This window comes from Microtus pennsylvanicus, chromosome X (genome assembly GCF_037038515.1).
Source record: "Microtus pennsylvanicus isolate mMicPen1 chromosome X, mMicPen1.hap1, whole genome shotgun sequence".
NCBI lineage: Eukaryota > Metazoa > Chordata > Mammalia > Rodentia > Cricetidae > Microtus > Microtus pennsylvanicus.
This window is the reverse complement of record NC_134601.1, coordinates 32,872,047-32,899,505: the sequence shown is the minus strand read 5'-3', so window position 1 is coordinate 32,899,505 and position 27,459 is coordinate 32,872,047. Positions and strand designations below refer to the sequence as shown.

The 27,459-nt window shown below is 37.5% G+C and overlaps 1 protein-coding gene across 2 annotated transcripts in view; it reads right to left on the bottom strand.

The window, feature by feature from the left end:
• Tbc1d8b (TBC1 domain family member 8B) overlaps positions 1 to 27,459 on the bottom strand; it is a 70,343-nt gene that overhangs the window by 30,453 nt on the left and 12,431 nt on the right. For both annotated transcript variants that reach the window (XM_075957630.1, XM_075957631.1), the window contains exons 2-7: positions 26,888 to 26,998; positions 24,435 to 24,553; positions 22,907 to 23,132; positions 21,866 to 22,106; positions 17,393 to 17,600; positions 16,622 to 16,786 (exon numbers count right to left, since the gene is read on the bottom strand). In XM_075957630.1, coding sequence (XP_075813745.1) covers positions 16,622 to 16,786; positions 17,393 to 17,600; positions 21,866 to 22,106; positions 22,907 to 23,132; positions 24,435 to 24,553; positions 26,888 to 26,998 — 1,070 coding nt within the window. The remainder of the gene's footprint in view (positions 1 to 16,621; positions 16,787 to 17,392; positions 17,601 to 21,865; positions 22,107 to 22,906; positions 23,133 to 24,434; positions 24,554 to 26,887; positions 26,999 to 27,459) is intronic.

Here is a 27,459-nt window from a genome sequence, read left to right as displayed (position 1 = left end):
ACCACAAGCTAACCAAAGGCAAAGAATGACTTTAAAGAATTTAATCAAGGAAAACTAATGCAGGATGAAGATACACTCAGTGGAAGTGTGACTCTCCAGCAAGCTTAAAGAGCTGGTGTTCCATCCACAGCACATACAGAAAAGGAGGGGGAACAGAAGGAAGCATCCATCCCCAGCACATACAGAAAAGGAGGGGAAGCAGAAGGAAGCTTCCATTCCCAGCACATACAGAAAAGGAGGGGAAGCAGAAGGAAGCATCCATCCCCAGCACATACAGAAAAGGAGGGAAGCGGAAGGAAGCATCCATCCCCGGCATATGCAGAAAAGGAGAGGGAGCTGAAGGATGCATAAAATCCTCCCATGAACCAGAGTAAGAACATCAGAGCCTGAGTGGCTTTAACTTGAGGCTGCCCCTGCCCTAACTGAGAAAAGCCAGAAAGAAGGCAACAGGTGCATCTTTTGGAGTTTCCCAAGTGCCACCTTATCCTTAGCATAGGATCAAATTTGATCTATATTTGATCAAACTGGCAGCTCCTGGCAAGTTTCTACTTCTAAGGTGTTACTTGATTTGAATCACAGCTCAGTTCTGAAAAAGAGCCCTGTTTCCAGGGCATTAAAGAAAACCCCAGTGACCTGCTTCTAACATCACAGCTGTTTAACTCTGTGATTTCATTTGGGGCTTAAAAAGTGTGTGTGTGGGGGGGCAGCTAGAAATCCGAAAGAAAGATATGGATAACCAGATAACCATATGGCACTTTGAAAGGTTTAGACATATTCTTAGGTATCTAGAAGTACGCAATGAGCTGCTCAAGGAAATAAATGTGCAGAAAAGAGTTATTCAACTCTGGCTGTCTTTGAATGTGGGAAATGAAAAGAAAGGTGATTATAAACTTCTGAAGTTGGAGAAACATCTTTACACAAAATATTTCCTCAGATAAAAGATGGAAGACTTAAAGGTTCAAGGCAATTAAGGAAACCTAATCTCTAATCGAATGATTACTAAATTCTGCTAACTCAGAAGTTGATCTTGGGAAGGCAGGCTTAAAAATAAAATCAAGAACTTAAAAAAGCAGCCTACAGAAAACGTCCCTGAGAGTGACTAGTTGTTAGATTTCATATACAAACATTATGAAGCAGATAATAAGCATATCTAAAGAGTTGAAGAAATTATATTAAAAAAATAAAGGATCTAGATTCTCTCTTCACAGGTCCTGAAAGCCTCAGATGAAGGATCAACAAAAGTGTTTTTGCAAAAGCCCAAAGGACAAAGATTTTATGAACCATAAAGTCCCTAATCAATTTTCCCCTTGTGGTATTAAAGCACTCATTGACAAAACATAATTGAATGCCATGGCTATATCTCAAAACTTTATTTACAAGAACAGGTTATAGGTTGCTAATCTCAATACTAGAAGGTGGTGAAGCCATTAGGAACCTGCAACCCCATGTGAACTTTAGGGGGTGAAATTGATTGGCATTGCCCTAGTTAGCTCTCATTCAGCTGTGACCTAAAAAATAAATGCTTCTAATGTTAAGACTCAAAGATTTGGGGGTAGCATTTATTTATTATAATATACCCTAACTATTAAGGAAGGCTTATGGGTGTGTCTTTAAAAAATACTTCATAGGGTATTTTGATTCAGTGTACAAAATTTCTTGCTGTAGCCTGAACTGACCAGACCCTGGGATAGGATTGATGACCAGTTGTCACCAAAGAGCTTTCATCCAGTGACTGGGAAGCAGCTTTAGAGATCCAAAGCCAAACACTGGGCAGAGTTCTGGGAGTCCTGCTGAGGAGAAGAAGGTAGGGTTGTAGGAAACCAGGGGATTAAGAACATTGCAGGAAAACCCTCAGAAATCACTAGCCTGGCTCATGGGAACTCACAGAGTCTGAACCACAACAAGGGACCAACCTAGACCCTCTGCATATATGTGACAGTTGTGTAGCTTGGTCTATATGTGGGACTCCTGGTAATGGGAACAGGGCTGTCCCTGGTGCTTTGGCTGGCTCCTGGGAACCTACTACTCATGCTGGATTGCCTTGCCAAGCCTGAGTACAGGGGGAGGTGCTTGATCTTATGACAGCTTTGATATCCTATGCTATGCTGAAGCCCATGGGAGGCCTGCCTCTTTCTGAGCAGTTATGAAGGGGGTGTATTGGGGGAGGGGCAGAGGGCAGGAGGAGGAGAAAAGGAAGGGGAAGCTGTGGTTGGAAAGTAAGATAGATAAATTTATATAAAAAAGTTCTTGTGCTGGGCGGTGGTGACACACACCTTTCATTCCTGCACTTGGGAGGCCAAGGGATCTCTGTGAGTTCAAGGCCAGCCTGGTCTACAAAGCTAGTTCCAGGACAGAATCCAAAGTTACAGAGAAACTATGTTTCGACAAAAAAACCAAAAAACAAAAACAAGGGGGCTGGAGAAATAGCTCAGAGGTTAAGAGCACTGGCTGCTCTTCAAGAGGTCCTGAGTTCAATTCCCAGCACCCACATGGTGGTTCACAACAATCTGTAAACCGGGCGATTGTGGCACACGCCTTTAATCCCAGCACTCGGGAGGCAAAGGCAGGAGGATCTCTGTGAGTTCGAGACCAGCCTGGTGTACAGAGCTAGTTCCAGGACAGGCTCCAAAGTCACAGAGAAACTCTGTCTCAAAAAACAAACAAACAAAAAAACCCCAAAAAAACAAAAAACAACAATCTGTAATGAGATCTGGTGCCTTTTCTGGTCTGCAGGCATACATGCAGACAGAACACTGTACACATAATAAATAAATAAATCTTTAGAAACAAAAACAAAAGGTTCCTGCTGTACAAGCATGAAAATCCAACTTCAGATCTTCAGAGCCTATGCAAAGCTGTACGTAGTACTATATGTGTACAATCTCAGCACTTCTAGGCCAGATTACAGGCTGATGTGGGAGAATTCTCAAAGCTTGCAAACCAGCTACAGTGACAAGAGTGATTGCCTCAAACAAGGCCAGAAGTGAGGTGTCCAGAGCGAACAAGAACGAGTCTGATTCAAACAAGGTCAGAGGAGAGAAGTGACACCAAAATTGACCTTTGACCTCCATATGGGTACTGTAGTTTTGTACTGCACATGTCTTTATTCTGCACACATGCGTGGGAGGGTGAATACATAGGCCTTAGAGAGAAGGTAGAATTCATTTTATGTCTTGAGAGGTAAGTCACTGTACTGGTAGGCAAGATGAAGGGTATCTGAAATAAAGATAACCATGTGAACCAAATGACAGAAGATTGGAATGAAGTATTTACACTAGGAAAGGGATATAGAAATGGCCACCAGGAGATGGAAACTAAGAATCGAATGTTTTAAGAAATCAAAGGGAAGAGGAATAGAATTGCACTATATTCTTGGTTCTCCAACTGTCTGCTAACACACTTTGCATCTCTCTCCATTTCTATAGCTTGACTCAAGCGGAACCCTTGACATTTATTCTCTCTCTGTCTAAATCCCACGCTTCTCTGGGCTTTTATGAAATGTCTATTTGCTCCACTGTACAAAGAGGTAACAAGGCCTTTGGCAAGAGTACAAGTTTGTTTGTTTAAATTATTGGCATGTGGGGAATTGTAGGCACAGGCTGTTCGTTCATTTCCTGACTGCTCATACCTGAAGTAATCACACAGAAACTGTATTAATTAAAACAATGCTTGACCCATTAGCTCAGGATTCTTCCTAATTATCTCTTACATCTTGAATTAACCCATTCCTATTATTATTATTATTATTATTATTATTATTATTATTATTGGTTTTTCGAGACAGGGTTTCCCTGTGGCTTTGGAGCCTGTCCTGGAACTAGCTCTGTAGACCAGGCTGGTCTCGAACTCACAGAGATCCGCCTGCCTCTGCCTCCCGAGTGCTGGGATTAAAGGCGTGTGCCACCATCGCCCGGCTTCATTCCTATTATTTTGTATTTTACCACGAGCCTTGTGGTTTACTGGTAAGTTTCCAGGGCATCTCTTTTGGCAGCCACATCACGTCTCCTTGACTCCACCTACTCTCTCTGTATCTCTGGATTTCCTGCCTGGCTTTATTGTTCCCTGCCATAGGCCAAAGAAGTTTCTTTATTCACCAATGCTAATAAAATATATTTGCAGTATACAGAGGGGAAATCCCACATTAGGGAATAAACCCAGGATCTCAAGATTACAGGACACTACTACAAGCCACATCACCAGCCCCCAGGGAAAGGCTTTGGGGGCCACTGTTAGGATTCAGGCATTATACTGGCCCCTGTCACCTAGCAGGATGAACCCAGGCAGTACCCTAGCCAGCCCACGATCCTATGGTCCTATTGCTGCTACATCACTAGCATGTATGCAAGTGCAAAGGTTCCTTTAAGACAAGCTCCACCCACTCCTGCTCTCTCTTTCCCACTGTTCCTCTGAAGGGGAAGGCAGAACTTTTCTTGTTCTCTCTCTCTCTCTCTCTCTCTCTCTCTCTCTCTCTCTCTCTCTCTCTCTCTCTCTCTCTCTCTCTCTCTCCTCTTTGCTTCTCTCCTTTCCCTTTCCCAACTCCCTTCCGTTCCCCCAATAAAACTTCCCAGTAAATTCTATCTTGCCTGACCATGTTTGTCGCTCACCAGTCATAGGGCTACCTGCAAGGGTTCCACTCACACCATTTCATAACAGCCACACAGGCATGAGTTCAAATCTGGCTCTCTCAATAAAGGAAGCTAAGGAACAAATTATTAAGCATAAATGAGCTATAATTTGCTGGTTTTAGAAATGTATTGCTTCATTCTCAGTTTCCCTACATGACAAGACAATTCTCAAAACAAGATCTGGCTTCTAAGGCAAACAAAAAAGCTAGAGCAACTATTAGCAAAGCCAAATCCAAGTGCACAACTAAAGAAGCTTTGAGTAACATATGGTAAAGATTAAGCTGGTGTTTCCTAGACCCTTTATCTAAGAATATGTTAACAACTGCTCCTGTTAAACATTAAGAAAAGGCTAGCCTCAAGGAGGCGAAGGAAAAAAGTCAGCCTATGGCATTTTTAATGGAAAGGAGGTAGTATTTATAAGGATTCATAAGAGGTCAAATAATTTTACAGGGACTATTTGTAGCTTGAACTGAAGGAACTGAGAGGAAAAATATAATAAATAATGTAATAAATAGTACGCAAAAGATAAAAAGAAATAAACAGCAAATAAACATACAAAAATATTCAACACGACACAGGACTAGGTAAATACATTTTGAAAAGCAATTCACACCTACTAAAATCAAAACGCTGGCAATAGTAAGCGACTTTGAAAATATGAAGCAAGAACTGTAATTCATTTCTGTTTTTTACAAAGGTACGGCTACTTTGCAGGAGAGTTTGGCAGTTCTTACAAAGGTAACACATGTTTAACACACAGTTCAGCAATGGTACTCCTACTCATATACCCGTGAGTTAAAAACTCACATCTACACAAAAGCACACACGCGAATGCTTATAGTAACTCATTAATTGCCCCAAGCTGGAAGCAACCAGATGTCCTTTAGAGAGTGAAAGGATAAATACTGTGGTACATCTAAACATGGGGTATGTTTAAGCACTAAAATAAATCTGATATCAAATTATATTATTGAGAAAAGACAAATTCATCTTTCAAAGTGAAAGAAGTCGATTTGTAAGGCTACATTTGATATGCTTCAATTCTACACCATTTTAGAAAATACAAAATTATAGCGACAATAAAAAGATGAATAGCTTCCAGAAGTTGGAAAGGGGTTTAACATATAAAAGCACATGGGATATTTAGGGCATTGATATTTTTCTATATGATGCTGTGATGGCAGCAATATTGCAGTCTGAATGCAACAAAACTGTACAGTATAAAAATGAAACTTACTGTAAATTATGAACATCATTTAATAGTAACATTAGTACTGGCTCATCAATTGTTAACCGATTTACCAAAACAAGAGAATATATTAGTAATAAGAGAAATCATAGTCAGAGGAGAAGGTAGGTAACAGTACAGGGAAATTATTTTCTGGTTTTCTATATGCCCAAAAGTGCTCAAATAAAATCTATTATTTTAAAAGGCAAAATATACAAAAGATAGTTATATTCTACAAAATAAGAGGATATCTATAAAGGTATGGAAACTGTAAGAATACAAATTGTATAGATGATAACTGAACTGAAAGGGCCACTCGAAGAATGAACAAAGAATGGCAAATGGTAGAGATTACCCTCAGGTGAAAAAGGAAAATAAAGAAAAATAAATGGAATCTCAGACTTGTGGGAAACCATTAGATCGACGATCTATGTGTAATACTAGTCCTAAAAGAAAATAAGAGGTAAAATGGAGAGGAAAGTATCTGAAAAAAAGACAATGGCAACAAACACCCCAATTTTCCTAAAATATTACTTACGAAATCCCAACTAAGGAGCTGTTCAGCAAGCTCAGAGAAAGAAATTAGGAATAGCTACCGACATTCATCATAGCAAAGCCTATGAAAGTCAACTACAAAGAGAGAATTCTGAAACCAAAATGAGATAAACAACGTGTGTTAAACTGGACGTGGATGTCCATACCTATAATCTGAGCACTCAAGAGGCTGAGACAATAAATTACTGCCAATCTAGGCTAGCCTAGGCTACATAGTGAACTCTAGATCAGGCTGGAAGGCAAAGACCTTGCCTCAATTTTTTTTTTTAAAAAGCAGCATGTTTAAAAAAAAAGATTTCTCAGTAAAATCAAGAACAGAGTGTCAGCAGCCTGGGATGGGAGGATACAGTAGAGGTGATCTATTCAAAATATGCTAGCCAACAAAAGTATCTTGCAAAAACTTAAAGCTACAAGCACACAAAATAGGATCAATGATATAAGTTGTTTTAAAAAATACAAATTTATACCAGTGTGAAATACCATATAAGATGAATAAAAAAATGGCTAAACTAAACGTTCCAAGCTAAAAGCCAGTCTAGGGTACAAAGTGAGATCCTGTCTCAAATTCATACTAACTAACTAACTATGTATGTGTGTTTGTGTGTGGGGGGGGTATAAATTCATTGAAGCAGTTATAAAATGGGAACTGTCACATATAAAATCATGTACTCTACTAAAAATAACTTCTTAAAATGTTAAAATTATCACACTAGTCAGCAACTTCACCCTTAAATAGCTTCCCTAGGAAAACAGAAACATTTCCAATTTCACATGCATGCTCTTACTCGCATAATTTAAACTAACAAAAAATATCCTGTACCATTTGTACACCTTCTCCATTCCACTCAGATTCTAGACAACTGCCTGTATTTATAAATAGGCTTATTTCAGACTTCCATATAATGGAATCCTATAACATGTGTTGTGTTCTTTCATTTGGCATAGCATTGTCAAGGTTTACACATGGAATAACATAAATCAGCACGTCATTGCTTGTAATTGCCCTATAATAATATGTATGCTGGAAGTCTTACGTCAACTTGGCACACAAACTACTGAAAGGAGAGAACCTCAATTGAGAAAATGCTCAATATGATCTGGCTGTAAGGTATTTTCCTAATTAGTGATTGATGGGGGACGGTACAGCCTATTATGGGTACTTCCATCCTTGGACTGGTGGTTCTGGATTCTGTAAAAAAATAAAACAGGCTAATAATGTTCGATAATACTACAAGGACACTTGTCCAATTATGTTCATAGCAGCATTATTTGTAATAGCCAGAACCTGGAAACAACCTAGATGCCCTTCAACCGAAGGATGGATGAAGAAAATGTGGCACATTTACACATTAGAGTACTACTCAGTGGTAAAAAACAATGACATCTTGAAAGTTGCATGCAAATGAATGAAACTAGAAAAAGCTATCCTGAGTGAGATAACCCACACCCAGAAAGATGAACATGGCATGTACTCACTCATAAGTGGATACTAGCTGTAAAGCAAAGGATATTGAGCCTATACTTCATGATCCTCGAGAAGCTAACAAGGTGAACCGTAAGAAAAACATACACAGATCCACCTGGAAAGAGGAAACAGAGAAGATCGCCTGACAAAATTGGGAGCATGGGGGTGGGGGGAGTAGAGAGGGCAGAGGGGAAGACGAGGGGAGAAGGGGAGGGGGGAGAACTTGAGGAAATGGGATAGTTGAGGAGGAGGAAGGACAGAGATGAGAGTAAGGAAAGAGATGTTTTGATTGAGGGAGCCATTATGGAATTAGCAACAAACCTGGCTCTAGAGAAATTCCCAGGAATTCACAAGAATGACCCCAGCTAAGACCCCAAGCAATAGAGGAGAGGGGGCCCCAACTGGCCTTGCCCTGTAGTCAGACTGATGAATACCTTCATCCTGCAACTGATGGAAACAGAGGCAGAGAACTGCATCGGAGCACTGGACTGAGCTCCCAAAATCCAGTTGAAGAGTGGAAGGAGGTCAAGACCATCATGGGCACACCCACTGAAACAGTTTACCTGAGCTAATGGGAGCTCACCAACTCCAGCTGGACATGGAAGGAACCAGCATAGAGCCAAAGTAGATCCTCTGAATGTGGGTGACAGCTGTATGGCTGGGGCAGACTGAGGGACCACTGGCAGTAGCACTAGAATTTATTCCTACTGGCCTTTAGGAACCTATTCTCTTTGGATGGATGCCTTACTCAGCCTCGATATATTAGGGAGGGCCTTGGACCTTCCCCAAAGCAATGTGCCTTACCCTCTCTGAAGAGTGGATGGAGGCTGGGGTGGGGGATAAGGTGGAGGGAAGGGGAGGAAGGGAGGAAGTGGGAACGGGGATTGGTATGTTAAAATGAAAAGATTGTTTTCTTTTTAAAATAAATAAATAAAATATGTTAGGACTAATGAGTCCTGGCCTTCTGCTGCTCTTCCCTCCTAGAACCTTCTAATTGAAGTTACTAGAAGCTGTGCCTAGCTTAGAGGATCAGAGGATGGGATTTTCACCTGTTGGCCATTGACTGCAGTGCATTTAAGCCTACATGGTGTTAATTAAAGTGGGGCTTTCTGAACCAGCGTTTGGAGGTCTGTGTATCGGTCTGTCTCTGAGTCCGTGTTCTCAACCTCCAGCCCCTTGCCCGAAGCTCGCAAACTGGGGTCTAGCGCATAGAGCGCAGACCAGGGCCGCAGTGCACGGCAAAATAATTTATTTTAAAAAAGAAAACAGGCTGAACAAGTCCTGGGAAGCAAGCAGTAAGCAGCACCCCTTCATGGCCTCTGCATCAGCTCCTTCCTCCAGGTTTCTGCCCTCCATAAGTTCCTGTCCTGACTTCCTCCAGTGATGAACATTGGTCTGGAAGCATATGCCTAATAAACCCTTTCCTTCCCAACTTGCTTTTAGGTCATGGTGTTTTGTGGCAGCAATAGAAACCCTAACTAAGACAACATGCCACTGTATGAACATATTACATTTAATCATCATTTTGTAGACAATGTTTTTTTTAAAAAAATGGTGATTATGAATATTTCACTGGACACTTCTATGAACAGTCGTTGTGAGGACGGTTAGTCTTCATGGGTCGACATCGATGGGTAGAATTACTGGGCATATGGTAAATATATGGTCAACATTTTGAGGAACTAACTGTATTCCAAGGCAGTATACCACTTTACATTCCAAGCAGCAGTCCACGGGATTTTCAAGTTCTTTGTATTTTCCTGAACTGTTATTAGCAACCTTTATAGTAATAGCTATGCTAGTGGGTATGAATCAATAGCATCCTATTATGGTTTTAGGTTGAAATTCCCTAGCAACAAACAATACAGAAAAAGTTTCCATGTGCTTATTTGGCTATTTCATTATCTTCTTTTGGAGAAATGCCTATTGGAATCGGTCCTCAATTCAAAGGCATAACGACTCATTGCTACATTTACTCTAAGACTTGTGAAGTTTCAGACTCAGTTTTGTTCTCTGATCCATTTTATAGGTGTTTTAAAGGGAGAGTCCAGGTACACTTCTTGTCAATGGTTGTCTATGTCCCAAAATCATTTGGGGAAAGACTTTAAGCCCTTACCGAATTGCCTTCTATCCTTGTTGGAAAATCAATGGATGATAAATGGTAAGGTTTATTTCTATACTCTTCATTCCATTACTGTTGTGGAATATTAGTTGAAGATGTGTTACATTCATTTAAACTGTGGAATATTAGTTTAATGATGCAAAGATGTGTTGCATTCTTTTATGCTGCATTTGTTTAACTCTGTGAAGCTGTGTTACTGTGCCTGTCTAAAACATTTGATGGGCCTAATAAAGAGCTGAATGGTCAATAGCTAGGCAGGAGAGGGATAGTTGGGGCTGGCAGGTAGAGAATAAATAGGAGAAAAAGAGAAGAGCGATGAACAAAAAAAAAGGGGGGGGGGAGGATGCCAGGGACCAGCCACATAGCCACACAGCCAGTCATGGAGTAAGAAGGAAACAAAAGATACACAGAAACAGAGAAAGGTAAAAGCCCAGAGGCAAAAGGTTGGTTTAAGGCAAAAGGATAATTTAAGTTAAGAAAAAGTGGCTGGAAATAAGCCAAGCTTAGGTCGGGTATTCACATGAAAGAATGTCTCCATGTGATGATTTGGGAGCTGGGTGGCAGGCCTCCCAATGAGTAAAAAAAAAATTACATTCATATGTGTCTGTCCTAATGCTTCAATAACAATGCTGTTCACTATAGCTGAATAGTACATTTTAAAATCAGGAAGCCCTGATTTTCTACTACAATTTTTTTTTGTTTGCTTGTTTTACTTTTGTTTTTGAGAGAGTCTCATAGTTAAAGCTTGCCTGGGTCTTAGAATCCTTCAACCTCAGTCTCTGGGGTGCTAGGATTACCATCATGGACCACCTTGCCCAGCTTTTAATCTTGGTTTATCTATCCTACGTTATTTGTATTTCCATGCGATTTTATTACATCTGTGTTTACTTTATACATACCATTTACATTGCTTCTGAAAATTTACTATGCCAGAGATTTTAAGTGATTTCAAAGAAAAATCATTTGACCCCCTCAAATTTTACCAGCTTTAGAAAGAGAAAAATGATGTTCATGGATGGGGTAGATGGAAAGTAGTATCTTTTGTAAATATAGACAGAAAAATTGATGTTTGCAAGTCGAATCTCAAGCAATGCACATTATTTAATTTAAACCATACAACCGAGGCACCGATTATCTATTGATAATACTATTCAAAGTATTAGAAAAGTATTCAAGAAGAGGAATAAAAAATACTCTTAAGTAAAAAAAGAAACCCTAAATATAAGTTTACAAGAGCACTAGCAAGTATTCTAGTTGCATCCATAACTACCTCTGAAGCAGTCAGAAAATCACATTCACCCACAAAGACAGTGGTGTGAAACAATTTAACATTTGAATTGTTAAAGAGTGCAATGAAGTAGATTATTTAAGTAACAAAGCTTTATTCTTGTGAATTGCTTTTTTTTTCTCTGACTTTTACTTCATGGCTAATACCATTTCTTTCTTTCTTCCTTGCTTCCTTCCTTTTTGTTTTTCGAGACAGGGTTTCTCTGTGTAGCTTTTTGGCTGTCCTGGAATTCAAGCTAATACCACTTCTAAATGGCATGGGTTTGGGTCTCACAATTATGAAAGCAATAAACTTGGCACTCAGACATTTTGTTGCCTGAGCAACATCCGATCCCAAGTAGAAAGTAATAGAGGTTGTTTATTTTATGGCATGTACCCTTAAGCCTTTTTTTTCCATTTTTCTTTTTTATATCAAACACTGATTTTAGAAATAGGATATGGCTTTAACAGTGAAGGAAATATAGGGCAAAGGTTAATATTTCTTTGTGTATAACCTTTCTATAAAATAACAGACTTAAAATAACTTATAAACACAGCACAATCAATAGTGATTGGGAGACAGAGTTGAGCTATAAATTTAAAAAGACAAAATTTACAGAGAAGCAGTTGTTTCAAATACCAGAAGCTTACAGTAAATAGCATCCCATGCATACTCCATAATTTAAAATAGGTTGCTAATTATATTTCTAACAAAATTTTTGGTTTCCTAACTCAGACATTAATCTATATACCTATTTTTAATTGTAGCCACAGAAAACACACATTTTTATTCTTTAACAAAATTATATATATATATATATAATATATATAATATCTATCTATACATATATAGAGGGGGGGGAGTGTCTGTGTGTGTGTCTGTGTCAAAGGACAACTTGCTGGACTCAATTTTCCTTTTCCACCAGGGATCAAAATCAAGGTGTCAGACGTGGTGGCAAGTGCCTTTACCTAAAGAGGGATGTCTCTAGCTAGTATTGCCTTATTCTTAAGGTAAGCAAAAATCCGTTATGTGGGTTTAACTACTATTTCTGTCTGTATTCTTGTTTTCCTTCGGGGAAAAAATAGTAGAACACAGGTGATATTAAATGGAAGAGGTGATGAGAGGGTATACACACACACACACACACACACACACACACACACACACACCTTGGAGTTACTCAGCACAAGGGAAAACGTTCTTCTCAGAAGCCATGGGTTTCAAATAAACAGCCCAGTACCAGGCTACTTTCCTAAGTTATCCTAGAGACACCTAAACGTACAGGCTACCTGATGCTAAGGCTGCTGCTCCTGTGCTCATGGACACGCAGAATTAAGCTAGTACTGCCTAGGGAGAATTCCCCCTACTGGGTACCTTGCATAGTACCAAAAGGTGCTGCTGTTCAGGATGCTGAGGGAGAAATATATCAACAGTTTTATCTAGCTGTGACCCCTGTGAGTGGCCTAGTAATATACACTGATGGGTCCAATATTGGAGCAAATATCACAGGGGTGATCAACTGCTTTCTGATGGGATTCAAGGCCCACTCCAAAAGAAGAAACATATGGCTAGCACTGTAAATGTGACAAAGAACCCATGGCTGGGGAAGCGCATAGGTCCCAGCGTGAACCTAGTACTATTATTTAGCTAAATGAATGATATAATATGAAGTTGCCTCTAAACACATATTCTTATAGCTATACATTAGTACAGCTCTCATTCCTCATCAAAAATGCTTCTTTGTGCTGATGACTCCACACCCATGGGCATATATGGGCAGCACAAACTGAATTCAGTAGGTTCTTTAAAAAAAGAAAAAACGTGAAGTTGGGAGGGGTTGGGAAGTGATTTGAGAGGAGTAACAAGGAGTAAGGGTAAATATATCAAAATACATTCTACGCATGTATGAAGTCCTCAAATAATAAAATGTATTAATAATAGTAAGATAAATGTCCTTAGTGAAAAGAAACCTCCCTTGTCTTTTAAATACGGATTGAATCCAGGGATATATACATGCTAAATAAGTGCAGTAATACTGAGACACACACATTCCTAGTCATTTTTAGTTTTTTAATTCTTAAACAGGGTCTCCCTTAGTTACATAGGGTCTGCTTAAACTTGCAATCTTTTTCTTTTTTTTTGCTTTATCCTCCCAGTAGCTGGGATTACAGGTTCCAGCTCTATCACCTTTTATTTGCAATTCTAGAATTAGGCAATATATCATTCTATCAAGAATAAGTGTTCCTGGAACTCAATACTTATAATTAAAAACATAGAAATTAAAGCAAAATCAAGCACCATTTAGATACATTTACATATGCCTTGATAATTTGTTGAAATTTGCCTATCTAAACACAGTAAGGCATAAAACCAGTTCGACATTTCTTGACATTCTAGAGCAGATGTTCTCAACCTTCCTAATGCTATAACCCTTGTAATACATTTCCTCATGCCGTGGTGACCGCCAACCATAAAGTTACTTTTGTTGCTATTTCATGCCTGTAATTTTGCTATGGTTATGAATTTTAATGTAAATATCTATGTTTTCTGATGGTCTATTATGTGAGGCCTGTGAAAGGGGCATTCGATCCCCCAAAGGGGTTGAGACCTATAGGCTGAGGACCACTGTTCTATAGTCAGGATTAATTTGTAATGCAATTTAAAAGGAGCTCTAGCAGTGCTTTCTAGTCTAGCCCCAAGCTAAGCTAAAAGAGTCAAATTTTCTCATATTTAGTGGCTTTAAAATTTAGTAATATTTCTTTACTGTACAACTCAAAAACAAGACTAATATATTTTTAAGCAGTTGGTCAGAATTTTATAAAACCTGTTCATGCACCCAGGTTTTAGTGTAACTTACGAAACCATGGAACATTGTAATTGATAGCTAGTTAAAATTTGGACAGAGCTGGTGCTTATGCATAATCCCTATTACTTTTGGTGGCATTTATGTCCTCATATGATAAAGGACAAACTTCCTGCAGTCCTTTCTATACTGAGATTTAGATTTGTTAATTTAGACTCTGGGATTTAGATTTTTAAGAGTTTTGTAGTATAAAAATCACTGGACTTATTAAAATTACACAATGCATTTTTATAATTGTTTAGGTAAGTTGATCATAGCTATAGAAGAATGAAGCAACAACTTTTGTTATTTAGAAATCAAATTGCACTGGCTTTTTTTAAAAAGTGCTAGGCATTTAATGCTGGATATTACCCATTCTAAACAAGTAGTCTACCTCTGAGATATGTCTCTAGCCCCTATCTCTTATTTTAAAAGGCTTTCTCTTTACTAATTTTTTGATGAATATAGATATAGCTAGAGATATACAGATAATACTAAAATGGGTCAAAATTCTTCATCACTGCTAAGATGAAAACCTTCAGTTCTGAGCTGGTGAAGTGGCTTAGCAGGTAAAGGTACCTATTCCCAAGGTTGATGATCTGAGTTCAATCACCAGGACCAATATGGTGGAAGGAAAGAAGTGACTCCCACAGGTTGTCCTATGATAGCCACATGAACACTAAGACATGTGTGTTCATGCAAGAGTATACACACACACACACACACACACAGAGAGAGAGAGAGACAGAGAGAGACAGAGAGACTTAAAATTCAATGAAAATAAAATATGAGAATTCAAAATCATGCTTCCATGCAAACTGCTATACTGATTAATAAGCTTTCTGAATGTATCTATACCAAAGCCTCTAAAACGGATAAGAAAAACTAGAAATCCTTAGCATTCTGATGTATCCAGAGAAATGGGAAACATTTTGAAACAAAATCTTTTCTTGACAATGGCAGATACTCAGCTATCAGAGAAATGTGAGGCCTCCAAGAAAAAAAAATGCAGTTCTTCCCACATTACAGAGGCAAATACATTAAAGAAAAGGGAAGAATACTCAGAATACTGGATCTAACACAGATTAAATCTGAAGGAGTAAGGACATAACAAATTTTATATAAGCAATTATATGAGAGTATTAAAGTAATTATCAAGACTGATTAGATTTCATTTGTGTTTTCACATCAAGCTAAGGAGTATTCTGGATAAGGAAATTTGAAAAAAAATATGTGAAAGTATGGGCAATAAAAATTCTTCATGGCCTACATGAGGATTCTGCACCTGGTACTAAGATGACATAAATGAAAACACCATGGTTTACTGGAGGGAAGGCTTCATCTACCAATACTGCACTATAAATGAACTGGCATATTTTCAGTCTTCACTCTACAGTGAGAAAGGGCTCTCTATGTCAATCTAAATAAAGTAATATAACCAGCAAAGTCAATTTTGATTATGTACCTTTGAATCCTTAATTAAAATATATGGTTCAATTCGATACATTTTATAAATATGTAAAAACACAGAGCTCCTGGATTCTGAATTGAAAATTCATTTGAATTCAATCAGTCTACCTTTCCTGGAAAGACATTAAAGATCAGGTCCTAAATACTCTTTGTTCAGAGTATTTATCATCGCTATATTTTTATAATTTAAAACTCATAGAAAAATCATTCTGTGTTTAAAAATTATTTTATCGACTTATTCTTGTGTTTGTGTGTGTGGAGTTAGTTCTCCTCTTTCATCCTTACTTTAGAGTCTAAGAATCATATTTGTCAGACTTGTGTGGCAAGTCCCTGTACCTGCGAAGTCATCTCATCATCCCCCTCCCGTAATACTTTGCTAGTAAATGACTATGCCACTGTTCTTCCTAGAATCAAATTCTGTTGGTAAAGCTGAACATTTAGGCATTAAAATATTAATTATGGTTTAAAATTACATTTCTGTAGTAATAAGAGGAAATTTTCAATTTTTCACTTTACTTTATGTAGATGGGTGTTTTGCCTGCATATTATGTATGTGCACCATGTGCATTCAATAACTTCAGAGACCAGAAGAAATCACCAGTTCCCCTGGAACAGAAGTAACAGGCGGTTCTGACCGAACCAGTGTGGGGGCTGGGAAGTGAATCAAGGCCCACCGTAAGAGCAGCCAGTACTCTTAACCACTGAGCCATCTCTTCAGCCCCAGTAAGGTCCTGTTATATTCTCCAAACATAGACTGGGTTAAAAGTCAAGTTGGAAGAACATATAAGTTGTGCTTACTGAAAAACAGCATGTACAGTAGGAAGATCAAATTAATAGTATTTCTTAAGTATTAGTTCCTAAACACGTTAAAGTCCTTCATTTTTACTTCTGTGCATAGTATAGAGTATATAATTTCTTTAAATTTAGGCTTTTATAATAAGAAATAAAGGTACAAATAGAACAATTACTAGAAATTCCTTTTTGAAAGACTAGACTATTGTAAACACAAGCTTTTCTGCAAAATTCTGTGATGGCTATAGAAATCACCTCTGTACTAAGGTCACATCGGCTTGAAGCTGCTTGGCACTTGAGCCTGAGTTTTGCCACCAGTTGTTCAAAGTCTTTAACCTCACTGAAACGAAAAGCTGTCTTTCCTTTGATGCTGATGATGACGGATCTGTTGGAGTCGTCAGTTTTATCTACAGCTAAGACCTGGGGAGTAAGAAGATAAATAAGTGAATCACATTTTCTCCCAGTGCTGACACAGTCAGATAGTATGTGTTTGCCTTTCTCTGTCATGGCTGAAAGTTTTGGTCTGGGGTATGACTTACTCAGAGAGACATCTGTGCTAATGATGATACAAATCTTCTCATTTCAAGTTATTTTACCTTTCAAAGAAAAAGCTAAAGTCATATGGCCTTTAAAATTGACAACATGGACAAAACAATCAGTGATGAGTACTGATTTTTCACCGTCACGAAAGTCTCCAAATCCATTCTTTCTAAACAAGTACATCAAATGTGACAGTCTAAATTTTGGTGATCTTATCTTAAGGGTCAGAATGATCAAGTTTATTTTGTGCCACTCTAAACCTTTATCTGCTTTCAATTTTTTCCCACTTTCACTTTTGGCAAAGCTTTACTGAAAGGAAACTAAAAGTATCTCACATGCTAGTGTTTTTAACTTGAAAAGTAATTTTGAACTTCAAGGATTATTGTACATTGCTAAGAGGACACATTTACTGGGCCTTTTGCTAATTCACAGAATGAAAGGGTATGCCATGAATTACAAACTTAGATGCACCGAAATTTATATTACCTCTCGTAATGGAATGATTACACTACATAGATTCCCATCCTGGCTAGCAAAGCAGATGTAGTTTTCTGAAATGCACATTTTTCCATGAGTACTGAAGTGGCTGAATGGTACCCATAAGAAACATTCATGTACTTCTTTCAAAGTTTCTTCTTTGGGTAGCCTAAAAAAGGCTTTGAATTGCTCACTGTGGGCCCGATATTCCAAACCTCTGTAGGAAAGAGAAATGGGAAAGAAAGCTCAAATGATGAATTCTAAAGTATACATATATCCATATTGATTTAATCAATAGAAACCATAAAGCATAAAGATTAAACATCAAGTAGTATGTTCTTGAATAAATTCTTATATGGAAAAATAAAATAACACAGATTCCTGATCATTTCATTTATTGTTTTTTTTCAATTTCATTTTCATAAATTAAGACGCACAAAAGTTAGAGAACTATAGGTCTCAAAATAATCTGTTAGGGGTGATTTTCTGAAGGACCAGTATTATAACACTAATAATGGTGAAAACCAACCTTGGAATACAGTAATTTACATATATGGTTATTAGAAAATTCTGCAGTTATATAAATAAGATTAGGTCATTGAAATTGGTGGCATTAAAGTTCAAAGAGGAAAAGCAGAGTATAAAACGGAACATCAAGATTCAGTTCGGCAGAATTTTGCAAGATTGTTTAAAGCATCTAAGATTGGAGCAGAACAGAGCACTGCCTGCACCATGCTGGGCATGGGACATGAGTTGCTAAACAAAAATGAACCTTGTTAACTGACAGATAAATAGATAAATACGAAGCTGTTGCTCTAAACAGCATGATTTTTCCAGGAGCACTAAATACCTTGTGCTAAGCAGCAATGCCATCTGGGGTAGTAAGAAAATTATGCCCAACTCAAAGCCAGCTAAATGGAAACTAAATTCAGCCTTCCTGCACCTACTGTTTGAAAGTGTAGTACTTTATCATGTCTACCAAATTAATCCTGATATATATAACCAGAAACCCATGTAAAGTTTTACTCTACTTAAGTTGGAATTTGGTGGGTTATTTCACTATTACTAAATGGATGATTTATCACACAGTCCATTCGTGTGTATAGAAAAGTTTCTGTGACACGTTATTATAAAAGGAAAAGGAGTCTGCTGTGTTAAGCCCTATTTCTGCAAACATTTTCAAGTTGATTTTATTAAAACCGCATGAATGGATCTACACTAAATGCTTGCAATTGTGCTCGCCGATTGTTCCCGCTATAGAGCACTTACTTGTACAGCAAACGGAAGCAATACAGATGCTCTATTACAAATGGGATCTGAGGACTTCTTCAGGAAGATGTTTATTCTTAACTGACCAGAAAAAGAGATTTAGATATATGTGGCTTTCAAAATGCTCATTTAAATAAATATTTAAATAAAGACTTGGTAATGGACAATTCATTGACATGTAAGGTAAACAAATTTACTTTTTAAAAGTTTTTTTTTTAAAATTTTGGATTCTTTCCCCTTTTTATTTACCTTTACGTGTATGGGGGTTTTGCCTGCCTATGAATCAGTGTATCGTGTACACAGTACTGAAGAGGCCAGAGGGTGTTGGAATCCCCTGGGACTGGGGTTACAGATGGTTGTGAGCCACTATGTAGGGGCTGTAAATTGAGCCCAAGTCTTCTGGAAGAGCAGTCAGTATTCTTAACTGTTGAGCCATCTCTCCAGTCCCCCAGTTTTATATTTAATTAAAATATTATATCGCCCCTCCCTCCAGCCCCACCCTTTCCCATCAACCTCTCGAATTCATGGCCCCTTTTTCTTTATTATATATATGTTCCTTATTATATATATTAATATATATGAATGAAAAAATAAATAAATACAACTTCCTGCATCTGTCTAGTATTACTTGCACACATATGATTTTAGGGCTGGTCACTTGGTATTAGTGAACCAATCAGGAGCTCATCCCCGGGGAAAACTAGCTCTCCCTTTCTTAGCAGTCATTAATTACTTGTGTTTCTTAACCTAGGGGTGAGGTCCTGTGAAGGAGAAGAAAATAATTTTTAAAAGAATGTTTCTCCTGGTCAATCGAGGAAAAACGTTACAAAAGCAAATGCCTAACATCAATGCAATATGAAGTGGATCATTAAATTGTGTTTGTTTGTGAATGTGGGTATGCCCGTATGAGTTTATTTGGAGCATGTGCATGTAGATGTTTGAGGCCAGGGCATGGCAGATCCCTTGGCTGGAGACACAAGTGGATATGAGTCACCTGATGTGGGTGTTAGGAACTGAACCTGGGTCCTCTGCAAGAGCAGTTAAGTGCTCTGAACCACTAAGCCATCTCTCTAGCCTTAAGTCCTTTCTTTTAGAAAAAATCGTATATTTATTTTTATTGTAGGAATGTTTTGTCTCCATGTATGTCTGTTTGCCACTTGTGTACCTAGTCCCCATGGAGGTCAGAAGAAGGAATCAGATCTCCTGGAAAAGGAGCTACAGGCAACTATGAGCCACTATATGGTTGCTGAGAATCAAACCCCAGGCCTCTGCAAGAGGAGCTGGTGTTCTTACCTTCTGAGCCATCCCTCCAGCCCTGAGCCTTAAATTCTCAATGAAAGAGTTCCATTTGTAAAACATGCAGAGACCTAACTTTGGTAAAGTATAAAACTTCAGCTTACAGACTCATCAAGTAATCTTTCTGCATCTGAATGCTGGGAATAGTTTAGGAACTATGTGAGAAATGACTAGCTACCCAATCGGGCCTAGTTAGTATATGACAAACCTCCGCATCACTTAGTCTAGTCTATCCAAAGGCTCTGGATTAGGTTTCTCTTAAACTTTCCCAGGCTATATCCTCACCTTCCTTGCCCCAAACGACTTTCACTAGCTAATTCTGAATGTTTTTCTTTCCTCCTCCCCTTTGCCAAGTCCCTTTCAGTCAACTGTCTAAGTGTTGAGTAGACGAAAGGGCTCTGTCCACTTTCAGCAAACTGAATACAATGATGAACAATGATCAGTCAGTCTTTTTCCTCCTGGAGGATAAGGCCTCCCTGTAGAGTTCAGGCTGACCCAGAACTAATGACCTTCCTGCCTCAGCCTTCCAAGTACCGGGACTAGATACACATGCCCCCATTCCCACTAGTCAGATACTTCCGATGTAGGCACTAATAATGATTAGTACTTGTGTAGTTCTTTTATATTTAACCACCACACATTTCATTCATTCCTAATAAGGGCCCACAGAGGAAGAAATGACAGAAGCAAACAAAGACTCTGAGAAATGGGAACTTTAAGAGACTTCTCCAGTCTGAAGGGGAGTTGTCTCTACAGAAAAAATGTTAATAGTATCACTAAATTAATTTAAACAATATGCTTAACTACTCTAGAACTTAAATTATCTAGACTACAAACAGACAAATTTAGGGTTACCTAACCACATTAAACTCTCTACATTTTGGAAATTACCTTGTGCTCACTAGTCAACTTGACACAGCTAAGTCATCAGAGGAAGGAGCCTCAGTTGAGAAACTGCCTCCATGAGATCAGGCTGAACACAAGCCTGTGAGGCATTTCCTTCCTTAATTCCTACCTTCTCCCTCCTTTCCTCCCTCCTTCCTTTCCTTTCCTTTATTTTTTCTGAGACAGGGTTTCTCTGTGTAGCCCCTGCTGTCCTGGAACTCACTTTGCCTCTGCTTCCCAAGTGCTGAGATTAAAGGCTTGCACCATCACTGCCTGGCATTTTCTTAGTGAATGATGGGGGAGGGCCCAGCCCATAGTGGGTGGTGCCATCCCTGGGCTGTGGTCCTGGGTTCTATAAGAAAGCAGGCTGAGCAAACCATGGAGAACACGCCAGTAAGCAGCATCCCTCCTCGGCCTCTGCATCAGCTCCTGCCTCCGGGCTCTGGCCGTGTTTGAGTTCCTGTCCTAACTTCCTTCACTGATGAACAGAGATAAAGAAGCTTAAGACAAACCCTTTCCTCCCCAAGTTGCTTTGGTTATGGTGATTCATCACAGCAACAGAAATCAGAACGAAGACATACTCTAATATAAATCCTATTTAATTAAGAAAATAATTTCCAAACCTAACTTCCATTATATCTTAGAATTAAATTTCACGGAGGAGGAGTAGTTCTGAAATATATTCAAATAAACTTACAAATATAAACATCAATGATCAATGCCAAAGAAAAAACTATCATATAATATAGAGCATTTAACTTTTAATGTTAATCATTGTTAAACCATTCTTACAGCCAAACAATACTATAAAATGTAAATATTGGGGCTAGTGAAAAGGCTCAGAGAGTACAGGTGCTTGCTGTCAAGGCTGAGGAGCTGAGTTTGATTCCCACAAACCACACTGTGGAAGGAGAGAATTGACTTCTGCAAGTTATCCTCTGACCTTTGTCCCTATGCCTGGGCATGCATGACTCCCCCATATCCCCAACAAATGAGAGATGAAAAGACAAGTAAATATTAATATTGAAATACCTTTTGGTAATTTGTAGAGGATCATCAAGGACTGGGTCATTATCAAATGTTTCTTTATCAAAAAGTCTCTTTATGGCATAGTTTGCCAATTGTTCCATAAGAAGGTATGTTTCATTAATGTGCAAAAACATTGAAAAATAGTGATTCTCTCCTTGGGAACATACATGAATACTCTCTGTTAGTATAACAGTTGAAGTCTTTTCTAGTTTTGAGACTGCGTCCCAGGAGATAATGAGTTTAACTGCAAATAAGAATTGTAAGTAAGTGCAATTACATTTTCAATATTGATTTATGTTCATAATTCAGTTCTTATATCATGGCCACTGGAAAAATAATACAGTACTTTATAAGTCAAAGTTAATTAAGATTTTGAAGCATTGTAATAAATATATAATAATCAGTGATTCTAAAAAACAGGTATATATTCTTGACTTTTTGATTTTTCTTTTTAATGGTGTTGGGATTGAACCCAAGGCCTTATGCATGCCAGACATGTGCTACCACTGAGTTATGTATCCAATACTTGGGACAGATACCATTTTAAAGAATTAGACAAAGATTTTGATGTGATGTTTAAATGTTTCTTTATATATAATCATCTCATTATATAACCATTGATGTAAAAGTTATACATATGCTATAAATAATACCATTTGAGCCTTTGTGGCTGCAAAATGAGATGTAGATCAGGAGGTACAATGGCTTACTTTATGTTGTATGTTTAAAACAAGAATTAAAACACATATGAAAGCAAGCAGGCAGCTTCTAAGAAGATAGAAGTGGTTATATACTAGTTTCTTATCGCTTAAAATTCATCTGCTACTCAATTTATGTCTAAGATTTTCTATCCACATTTTAATTGTTCCCTGTGTTACATAGAGATTCTTAAATTCTTTCTGTGGTTGAAACCTCTTTGATGTGAACATATAATTTAATTACTTTCAATATCAATCTCATTACTGTACACAGAACTTAACACCACTGAGTTGATAGGTCATTAAGAAAATTGAAAGCCATGATAAGCAATAAACAAACACTTACTTTCTGATCCTAGCAAGAAAGAATAGAAACTCAGAAAGTTGGTACTTAGATACAGCCAACCCTGACAAGGAACCCGTCCTTTCCAATAACTGCAGGAATAATACGTTACTAATTTTTCCTGTTCTGGTAAGCCAAAAGATTTTTCAAATTTCAAAAGAGCTTCTCGAAATTTCTCAGGATCATCTTCTTTAGCAAAAGAATCTTTTCCCTCTTCAGCAATTAGTCCCTGGAAGAGATAAAATAGCTTCAGAAAACTTACCACCACCTAGCAACAAAAATCTTTTTCATATTTAAGTATAGATTTTAAGTTTTTCATTTTAGGTATTGATCAAATAGATCTCTATGGATATATAGGTTGTATGTATACATGTCTGCATATGCATACTTCTCTTAGGATAGAGGTGAGCACATTGTCTTTAGTTTTGTAGCAGTGTGTTTTCCTTAATAAGAAGCTATCACAAATGTAGGTGTCAAACATCTTCTGAATAAACAAAAGCTTTGTTCAAAATCCTATTTAAGCGACAGTGAAATGAAAACACCGCTGGGAATGTTCACGGGAGCACCAAAACCAAGCCCTTGCACAATTTCTTGAAGCACTTATCCTGGCATCCAGACGTGTGCTTCTGAAGGGCATAAAAAGTGCCAGTAAAAGGATGACCTTCTATGTCACCCCAATATTTCCTGAAGAAGACTCCATTTACAGAATACATCCATATCACTTATTCTCTTTTGGAATCATGCACATTTTATTTGAGGGCTCAGAACTCATACCAACTAAGTAATGATGAAACTAAAGGTAAGTTAATTTTCAAAATTTCTTATTGTTTAAGAACTATATAAAAAGCCAGCAGTGGTGGCACCGCCTTTAATCCCAGCACTTGGGAGGCAGAGGTGGATCTCTGTGAGTTCGAGTCCAGCCTGGTCTACAAGAGCTAGTTCCAGGACAGCCAGGACTGTTACAGTGAGAAATCCTGTGGGTTTAATTATGACATTTCCATAAATGCACATCATTGTACTTTGCACATAATTCACGTCCATCACCCTCTCTTGTCCCCTGCTATCTCCATTCCCACAGATCCCTTCTTACTCCCAATTTCAATGTCATATATACGCATGTATATGATGCAGATTTTAATACATATTTAAATTTGTGCATGAGGAAAACATGCAATATTTGTTGTTTTATAGTATTTCTATAATCTAAATTTTAATATATATTTAAATCTGTGTATGAGAGAAACATGTAATTTTTGTCTTTCATTTTATCCCCATTTCTCTCTGTTCCCATTAGTTCCCTTTCTTCCTCCAAGTAGTAGCATCCTTCATTTTGTGTGAGTGATGTAGAATTTAAATTCTGCATATGAAAGAAACGCGGGCTACGTGACTTTGAGACTAGGTTTTTTGCTTAACATAGTTATATTCAATTCTACACACTATCTACAAATTATATAATTTCTTCTTTATGGGATAATAAATCCACTGTGAATATATACCACATCTTCTTCATTCACCCGTCCATTCCACTTACTCTTATTTTGCCTTGTACAAAATTAGTAATATCTTCATTTGAATCAAACACTGATAAAGTCTTCATTATATTTTGTTCCAACCAGTCCCAATGTTTTGTTATTTCTTCTCTGTTGGCCCCTGATTAATAATATAGAGAAAAATGATTCAAGGGAAACGCCTTAATAAACCTCTTTATATTCAAACAAATTTAGTTTAAAAGGAAATGAAACTACTTGGTCACTTTCACAAAAGATGGCTATATAGAAATTAATATATTTATTCTCTATTTCATCGGAATATATGAGCACAAACAATAGAGTTAAATTTATTAGAAATAGAAAAATACAATACTTAATGAAATGGAAGAAAAATAACTCATAAGGAAATATAAAAATTCTGAAAATAAGATAACAGTAATTAGTGCCCAGAAGAAACCATTATCTTTACAAAGAAACATGTAGGAAACACAGATACACACACACTCACATTTTACCCCTTGGTCAAATACAACTACTAGCATTGTGTCTAAATTCTTCAAGACTGAAAATAGTAAGCATTTGACAGTCCTTCACATTGCTGTACAAATGTGGACTTTTTACTATGGTTACTAAACATACAAACCCTTTGGTAAGAGCCAGTGAATTCGCTAAAACACGCAGCAAACTTACAGACATTGCATGATGAAAGTCAGAAACCTTGTGGCAATATTAAACCATAAGACCTATTGCACCAGCGTCAGTCTTATTGAGAGTTATATTAAATATTCTTATTGCTAGGTTTGCTTTCACTTGGAGAAACTTTCATTATCCAGCCCCACTTCTCTTATTACCAAATATCTTTAAAAATCTTTTTGGAAATATGGATTATACAGATATCATTAAAAAGAAATAACCTTGACTGCACAGAATGTTCTCATGATATAGAGAGGATCACAGTAAAATTTTATTGACACTGCAAAATTGTTCATTTTCTATAATCCAGTTAGATATTTATTCATCTTATGAATAAGAATTATACTTATATATCAGTTTCATCTGCAAGAATAGCAAGATTTTACTTTTTTAAAGTAGAAAAAACTTCTCAAAACCATCTTGACTAATAAGTTTCAGAACTGAGGTTATAAAATTCTCTTAATCTTATCTGCATTTAGTTTTGCTAGAATGTAATTTAAAAGAGTTAGGAGAACAGACTTAGCAGGATAACTAAAGGAAATTTAGAGGGGAATTTCTTTCATAGTTACACATCCTAATAAATGTAATTGTATGCTGTATGTTCACAAACATGACGTGTCTACAAATTCATGTGTATTTTTTCAAACACACACACACACTCTTTAGAAAAGAGGGGAGGAGAAAAGAAGAGATCAGTCAATATTTAAAAAGACCATAAATATGAGATTCTAGTTTTGTTCAATATTACAATGGAAATGAAATGACATAGAAATGAAAGGCAAATATTGCATATGAGTTAAAATTATTCTGATTTGTATTATTAGGAAGACTCATCATAATCTCTTTCCCACGCTACCCACAATACACTCTGTGGAAAGCTCTGGACCACCTGGGTATGAATGATAACGTAGCTGTACCTGCAAATCATTCTTTCTATTTCAAAGTTATATTTCAAAGTTTTGAGAAACATCAGGTATGTAAATAAAAAATTCAAATGTCAGACTTCTACTTTTTCAGGGAAGAATCTTTAAGTTTTGGGCTTACCATAACCATGTTCTCCTTATCTCAGTTACTATTAGAAGAAGAAAGAACACTGGTATTTAATGGGGAAGGTCCAATCTTCCCAGCAGTTTGGTAAAGAATTACTAAGTTTATAAAGGAGTCAGGTGGCAGTCACAGTAACCAATGCCTGCTCACTAGCCCTTTAATTTCCTAATAACCTGTAATCATTCTTAAAGGGAAGTGGGACTGCTAGTCTCACAAAGAACAGTTGCATTTAACTTGCTTCCAAATCTTAAAACAACTGAGGAGTATAAGGAAATTTGAATATTCAGTTTTCCTACATACAAAGCACTTGTAACAATGTTTAGTATACAGCGACATTCAATATTAGTTGATTGTTTTTAGATATGAATATCTTATACATTTAAATAAGATTACAATCTTCATTAATAAGAATGTTTTAGCAAACGTATTTTCTTTTTTAAAAAAAATTTATTTATTTATTATGTATACAATATTCTGTCTGTGTGTATGCCTGCAGGCCAGAAGAGGGCACCAGACCTCATTACAGATGGTTGTGAGCCACCATGTGGTTGCTGGGAATTGAACTCAGGACCTTTGGAAGAGCAGGCAATGCTCTTAACTGCTGAGCCATCTCTCCAGCCCAAGCAAAAGTATTTTCATTTCTGTAATTATTAACTCTTCAATTTGGAATTTGAAGCTCATTGAGTTCTGCTATAATTATCTTAGTATCTTGCTTATATTTGAACTGTAAGGCTTTTTAAACAATCATACTTACCACATGCAATTGACAAGTAAACTTGAGAATCTGGTGTCTGGTGTAGGATGCGAAATGGAGCCACTTTGGCAGTAGAGTCTAAGACAGAATCAAGAGTCCCAACTAGAAGCCCTGTGATAATAGAAAAAAAATTTATAAGAGATAAAAAAGTATCAATTCAAATGACAATTTATGAACTTACGTTTTTAAAAAAATTCTACTCTAAAGGGTCTTTTTGAGACCTTTTTGTTAAAGTCAATATATAGAGAGGATAAGGAGATACTTCAGTAAGGGACCTGATTCCAATCCTCAGAACCTACATTAAAAGTGCCATACATGATGGCTCATACTTTGTAATTCCACTACTGGAGAGGCAGAGGCAAGTTGGGTCCCTGGCGATCATTGGTTAGCCAGCCTAACCTATCTGGTGAGTTCCAGACCAACAGAAGACCACAATTCAAAGGGAAAAAACAGATGACATCTAAGGAACAATGCCCAAGGGTGTCCTCTGGCCTCCAACCACATGCACACACATATAAACACCCACACCTAACCAGACATAACACAGACCAAACAAGAAATACATGTTTGGG